The sequence below is a fragment of the Rhopilema esculentum genome, chromosome 15, assembly GCF_057945365.1.
Source record: "Rhopilema esculentum isolate cy_ngs chromosome 15, ASM5794536v1, whole genome shotgun sequence".
In the NCBI taxonomy this organism is placed as follows: Eukaryota; Metazoa; Cnidaria; class Scyphozoa; order Rhizostomeae; family Rhizostomatidae; genus Rhopilema; species Rhopilema esculentum.
This window is the reverse complement of record NC_142829.1, coordinates 8,781,928-8,789,350: the sequence shown is the minus strand read 5'-3', so window position 1 is coordinate 8,789,350 and position 7,423 is coordinate 8,781,928. Positions and strand designations below refer to the sequence as shown.

The 7,423-nt window shown below is 37.1% G+C and overlaps 1 protein-coding gene across 1 annotated transcript; it reads right to left on the bottom strand.

Moving 5' to 3' along the window:
- Nucleotides 1–445: 445 nt before the first annotated feature.
- LOC135685329 (uncharacterized) lies at nt 446–7,143 on the bottom strand. Its single transcript, XM_089112703.1, has one exon. It carries the CDS (start codon nt 7,013–7,015, stop codon nt 6,068–6,070), a length of 948 nt encoding a protein of 315 aa, XP_088968829.1. The 5' UTR covers nt 7,016–7,143; the 3' UTR covers nt 446–6,067.
- Nucleotides 7,144–7,423: the final 280 nt, after the last annotated feature.

Here is a 7,423-nt window from a genome sequence, read left to right as displayed (position 1 = left end):
AGTAGGGGGAGGGGTATACACAGTGTTCATTTCCTTCTCGCATCAAACACACTTTACTTTCTGTCTATACTTTTGCTGTCGATCAATACTTCAGACTTCATATCGAGGCGAAGATAAACATGTGCGCGTTGAGCTCCAGACGAAAGCGCTGATCAGTGGACGGACGAAAGACAGAAATGTATATATGTTGCTGTTCCTAGCCTCCTTTCTGTTTTGTTTCCCCAACTGGGAGGAGATTGAAAAAAAGATGGGGGAAAAGACCATGAATTAAAAAGCCAACCTAGGGCAAAAAGTAGCAATAAAAGTGCGACCTAAAGAAAATTTCCAGATTTGCCCGACAGATACACTAGCAGCCATAAATTTGCCCGACAAAATCTGCTTTTTTGAAGATTGGAGGGGTGCAGCACCCCCCCATACCCCCCCAGTAGTTTCGCCCCTGAACTCATAGCCTTAAGTTTACATCAAATTTGAGGAGTGTTTAGCTGAGGAGAAGGGCATTTAGAGGAAGGTTTGGCTTTTGCTGGACCATGAAAGTCATCATATCATATGTTAGGAATAAAACTATTTGGAGCCACATCATTTACCATGGGCCACACCATTTACCATGTAACAGTGCGCAAATTTTACAGTGTTGCCCCTCCTGAAATTTTATGAAAAACCGCCACTGTCTGTAGGCATCTGTAGGTATCTGTAGGCTCCTTCGATCACTATTGATCATGATGGCCGCCTTGTCTTCTTCCTTTAGCTGCTCTCTGTTTTGTCGCCCAGTTATCCTCTGAGTTTTATGCTCTATTTCTTTCCAGTTTCCTCCATTTCACTTTGTCAAACGAAGATCCTTTGCTACAAGTTTCTGTCAATATTGCCCAACTTTTCTCCTCGCTACCTCTGATTTGCTATACATTGTAACTGTTTTGCTATGCGTTGATTATCCGTTCTTTATACGTAACCTAGACACTTTAACTTCTTCAATCCTATGATTCCTTCTATACATTTCTAATTTGACTTTGCAAGAACCTCTGCAAGAAGAAATTGTAATCTCATTCTGTCATTTGATATCAAGGTCATTTTTAAGTAAACGTGCATGAATGCATTGAAATCCCCTCAATTGACGTGCGTATAAAAAATACATTATAAACGGCCATTTTCGTACAAAGTTTAAGCTTTCTTTTATCCCAAACCCTCTTTTGCAGCTTACTATATGTCGCAGCTGCTTTACTGATTCTATCTGATATTTCTTTGCTCAGATCTAGTCCTCGTTTCAAGCGCTCTTCCTCTAGTGTGATGTTTGGTTGAATTTCTGGTTCACGGCACATGGTGAATGTTTTGGATGTACTGATTCTTAAACCGAAAGTAAGAAGTGCCTTTGAGAGACTGTTTAACGAATATTTAAGAACCTCTTTATTGGAGCAACCAATGCAGCATCTGTGAATTATTAGACTTTAGTTTTTGCTTTAAATCTTCCAACGTTAGTCAAGATTCTTTCGAATCTACTTTGCGAATAAACTCAGACTCAGAGGTGGGCAATGGCTATTGGCGCGCATATCAATTGAAAAAGAGAAAAAAATCCAGTGTAGCACCTGCGAGGAGTTCATACCTTTAACTGATCGGTGTTCGTTAGTATTCAACATTATCAACTGAGCAGCTTAGTATCGTAGTGATCTATCGGCCGATGCGTTCTCGCGAGTTATTGCTACGGAATTACTACGATGCTACCGTGACTTTATTTCTAAAAAGAAATATTGCTATGATAAAAGGTGAACGTTATTTCATTTGACCTGCTTTTAACTGTAACCAGACTGTAAGCTGTTGCGATAAAGCTTACAAAAATTCATTTCTTTGCCAACAACTTCATATTGCCACGATATTGTGTAGTAACTACGCGATAGGCATGATTGCAAGCCTTCCTGTCTGCATTGCGCCAATAATTATTCTGGGTTTGATTGCAATTTTGCTGAATACTATCATGGCTGTTGCTGCATTCCTGAGAAAGTCTTCCAACCGCTCGATTAACATCGTCTTCGCATATATCGGACTGTCAAACCTTGCAATGTCCATTGCATTGATTGTACGGGGTGCAACTGTGAATATTTACTATCAACGGAATCTTCTCGAGCCATTAGTCCTTTCCATTGTAAGCTCTTTTTCGATAATGCAACTAACAGCAAACTTGGAAATGTCTTGGAACAGGTATATTGCTGTGGTTCACCCACTAGAATTCAGGACCATAAATAGATCAAAAACGGTGAGAAGAATCATCATTGGCTGCTCGAGTTCTTTCGTTATCGGCTTTTCCACCAGCCTTCCTAGCGCACTGCTCGGATATCAGAGACTAACTTCACTGATTGTTGCCGCAGCTCGTACGCTGGCCCTGATTTTTCTTAGTATCCTCTATTATAAAATTATAAAGAAGTCTAGGCTGAATTCACAGACTATCGAGGCAAATCGTGAAAGAGTCAGACATAACGTCCCATCGATTCACGAGAGAAGAATTCACGCTGATAAAAAGCTTTTAAAGATCTGTCTTGCAATTCCAACTACCTACTTTGTACTGAACCTACCGGCAATTATTTATATGAGTATATACGAGGTTGGAGCCCCTTGTGAGACCGTCAGGGGAAAGTTGATTGTATTTTTAATGTCTCTTACATTTGGTAATCTCATCATTGACCCAATATTGTACTTCTGTACTACGAAAAAGACACGAATAGATCCTTAAGAAGTTGATTTCATTAGCGTGCTCAACGAGGAATTGTGAAAACTAGCATAGCTTTAAAGGGTTGTATTCCTGTATTCCTGTAAATGCTAAAATGAAACTGCTTTAAAAACGCATCATTTCGGCCGTAGCAATTATGCATGGAAGTTAGGGGAACCACTGGCTCTGTTCACGCCAGAACTGTTTTATTGCATATTGGATTTTTTCAAAACAGAAAAACATGTTCGTGTGTTATGATTATAATGTTACATTTGCTTTTGCCTTCTCCAGAAAGGAATAACCGATGAAAAGAATCATTTTCATAATTCTTCGACTCTTGTTTAACGTAAACCTACTTTGAGAATAAAGTTTTTTCAACTTATAAGCAAAATCAGACTATCCGTTTAAAATTAATCCAGCCCAATATGAGTCGCTTTTTCGTCGTGGCAATTTATCTAATCCAACCTTGTTCAACCCTGGTCTAGAAAACACAGAAGACAAGAGCCCGAGTCTGAAACAAGCAAATTACTGTGCAGCTGTTTGTTAGTAGCAACAAGCTACAAGCTTTCCCTTTAGGTTCTAATTCTAAAAATTTAATGCTGTTTTATTTCATTAAGACACTATGATCTACGTCAAATGTCCATTCTTACTAAGAATTCTTACTGAGGAGGCTGCCGGAGCGCATTCTATAAACAAATTATAGAAATTTCTGTAAATATTGTATGTGTGTTTTTAGCTATAATTTTAATCTCATCAAATCATTGGCTCAAAAAACCAGTGACCGAAAACACAATTTTTCGTTTGTTTTTTGTAATATCAGAGGTTTAACGGTATAGGAATCAGCATTTGGTAACATAAGTATCTTCATGAGCGTAAACATGTAAAAACCAGAATTTTTCGACATAGATTAAGCAATAGGTGCGTTGTCAACTATTCAATGTGACTTTTTGGTAGTCTTAATGTGTGTAGCATTTGACATCTAACAGGTTTTTGTCGAATTCGAAGTAAAAGCTAGCTAGAACACTGTTATCTCTTTTAGCAAAGCTCAGTAAAACAAATGATTGTAAACTTTGCCGACAGGGATAATGGAACGTACCAAAGAAACAAATTCAACAAAGAAAAGACGTAAAGAAGTCTGAACTGAACTGACACGGGGTCCACTGCATTGCAGCCAGCAAGCATGGGAATGGAAGAAATAACGAAACTTTATCAGCAATGGAGATTAGAACAGTTGTTCAGTGTTTAAAGTATGCAATGGCTTTCGACTCCAAGAATGTCTCTCGCAAAATAATTCTGTTAAAGCAATGAGACTAATATAACATGCAAGAAAGACAATATGACAGCATGTTTTTCGGATGACTGAAACATTTAGCTTTAAAAGTAAACAAAAGTGAGGCAATCGAATGGAACAAGATGAGTTCAGGCTATGAATTGTATCCTTTGGAAGTCTTAAAATGAAAAATGTTCCCTTTTTATTAATAATATGGCTTAAAAGTTAAACATTGTAATAAAATGGATTAAACCACTAGATAACTGAGTCTGTATTTTACATTGATGAACTTTGCTTGCTGTGAGAACCGTTGTTAATACTGTTTTGCTAATTTTTCCAATGTCTGATTTGGTTGGACTTCTAAGTCTACAGGCTACCTTGATGGGAAGTTTTCTCTGTGAACCTTGATGGTAACGTAAGCTTCTTTCTCTTTTAAACATTCTACTGTTCGTTCGATCGAAAAATCTACTGAATTGTGTTTAATGTGTTTAAATACATGCATATTTATTTGTTAAAGCAGGTTAAACTAATGTCAGGTTGCAGCTGATGGGGGCCTGCTATCTACAAATACAACTCATGTAATACCATTCACGAATTAAATAAAACGTTAATAATATATAAAATACACTCTTTCGTTCAATATATTACAATGTATTCAATATACACTCTTGGACCTTCTTGTTTTACATTATATCAACAGTATCGGTATGGTTCTAACAAAATGTTTCTAGGGTAACAAAAATAAATAACGTCAAAATGACAAATAAAAGCTTTCAAGAGAGGAACATTTTTAAATTTTAGTATATTCTACAGTCAGTTTTTCCTTTTTTTATTTAAAGTTGGTACAAGATCAAGCTAATTAAAACAAAGAAAAAAACAACATTGAATTATATAAATCATAAACAGCCAATCTTGCATTATGTATACCTTGCAAAGATCGCAAATACAATTGAACAATGAAAATTGTAAGCTTTTTTCTTTAATATTTCTAAAGTTTGGAAGTATTTTATTTTGCTGGGAATTGAGTAATAAGCTTTTGGCTACGTCTATATGACACAGTATTAAGTCCATATATTTTGTAATGTGACTCTGTTGCTTTGATATCTGTGAAGTGCTGAAATATCTCTGCGTATAGGCAGGCCTCCCTCCTCGATTTGATTTGCCACTGACAGAGTTCCTCCTTTAAATGATTCCCCACACATACATATCCCACTGATAATTTGTGCTCCACATATTAATGTGATAATAATTTTTTGCTATTTTAATTTGCTGTATTTTTAATTTAGTATTCTGTTGAAATGTATGTTGTAGAATTTAAAATAAAATGAACCTGAACTGAAAATGAGCCTTCATTCATGGAAAATATCTAATGCATAAGTATTAAGCAGATTATTGCTAATTGGGTTTACAGATTGTATTTGTTGTCAAATTATAAACGTTCATTCTTATGTCCTGTATAAGCTATATTAATTTTCATCTGAAGTGAACTAGACCTGAAAGCAATTATATAAAGATTTTGTGCATTTTATAAAGGCCTTAGTTGTTTGGGGGAACTACTGATAGAAAGGCTTTGATTGTATGAACAAAACAAGTCAATAAAGAACAAAGCAAAACAAATGGAAAAGGTTATATGATATTAAGTTAAAATTGAATTCCAGGTCACTTGGGTGGACCAACCAATCTAGTCACATTTACATGTATTTGCATCCTCCTAGATGCAGATCTAGCCAGTCATTTTTCCTTATCTCCCCTAGATCAACTGGCGCACTCTCCATGTAAACTCAATTGTATAAATCAAAGGTATCGATATAGCACACAGACTTTGCTAGGCCTGCTAGCCTTCCTTATGTAAACAAACACTTAAGGTCAATTAAGCTGCCTGTCTGCACATTAGAAATCCAAACTTTTCAGAACCTTGTCAACATAGTAACTCCTTTGTTGAAATGGTGAAGTCTTAGATTCAGAGATGAGCTCCCTGGTTCAGGAAATCTTCTGTCTCAGTCTCAAACAACTTTTGCAAATGATGTGAAGTCTTTATCAATCCAAGATTTATCAGAAATTGACAAATTCTATTAACTGCTACCTTTTATAACTCTTTGATTGTATCATACCATGTCACCTGCCTCAAGTTCGTAGTCAATTACATCTTCTGCAGATAAATCAATGGGGGGCTCATTCAAAGATGGCAAGAAGATGTGCTTCCACTGTGGCTTTCGCTCAAATAAAAGATGTTTCATTCTGTGCCTACTTAGCTTCCTTTTGAAAATTTTGAAGCAGAGGTACTTAGCAAAACTAAAAAGGGATGACGATGTCTTAAGCTCTGTCAGAAAATCAATTTGTGATACATCCATTCTGAGGAGGATCGTGTGAAATAACAATGACTTTGCTGTGAAAACAAGTGCAAGCAGCAGAACAAGGAATAGCCAAGGACAATCACCTAATGCTACACAATCGCTTGTTTGCTCTTCTATGTGAAGAATGCATGCTCGGAACGGCCCATATAGCTGCCAAAGACCATAAATTTCACCAAACAAAGAATACCACAACAGCAAATAAAAGTAGGAAAAGTTGTTGAGTCCAACACAGTTATTTGCCAAATAGCTGTGGTGTGAAAACAGACGCACGCAGTAGGCACATTGATTGCAATGAAAGGTACCCTGGCACTGTAGCCGTCTACATTTTCCACAGATTGGGCGATTCTTTGCTGAATATCCTTCTTCGTCCAATTCTGATAGGGTGTATCCTTTCCCAGGAGATGTAAATACAAGTGTCAAATAATTGAATACTATGTTTATCCAAAGGTAGAAGAAGGCACAGCAATGTAAAGCTCCTACGAAAGACAAAATCTTGAACCATGTTGGAAAAATCCACACAAAATAAACAATGAATGATGCTGTGATAAATGAAAGAACAAAACCAACTGTAATCAAAGCGTGAGCACGTTTATAACTTGCAGTTTCTTTATTTTTCGGTGTTGTTTTCACGCTTTTAACGAGGAGTATATAGTTAATTATGGCAGCAGTTACGAGGACAACGATAATGTAAATCGCCATCTTGGTTTAGGTTTCTAATAGTTACTGAAAGTATTTGCATACGAGTCTTACAAGATACGAAAACGAGTCTTCAAAAAACTTTCCCGTGGTAACAAATTCTACCTGCATCTCGGTTGTAGCATAGTTGAGCTACACCCCTGGCAAAAAATTCCGAGACACTCGCAGAAAATTGAGCTAGTTTCAAATCATCCAGCCCCCGTCCCCCCAATTCAATGTTGTGATGAGAGTAATTCTGCTCACGTTAATTTACTTACTCGGGAATGAAATACCAATGCAACATGAAGGGCATAAAGCTCCCTCAGAAAAACTGCCATTGACATCAGAAAGGTCAGTCATGAGGCTACGTTCCCACATCACCGAGAGCGAGTTGGGCCGTTGGTGCATCGGCGCCAATCGCTCAACCTACCA

Coding starts and splice junctions, on each gene's coding strand:
- LOC135685329 (XM_089112703.1), bottom strand. CDS start 7,015: ATGGCGATTTACATTATCGTTGTCCTCGTAACTGCTGCCATAATTAAC.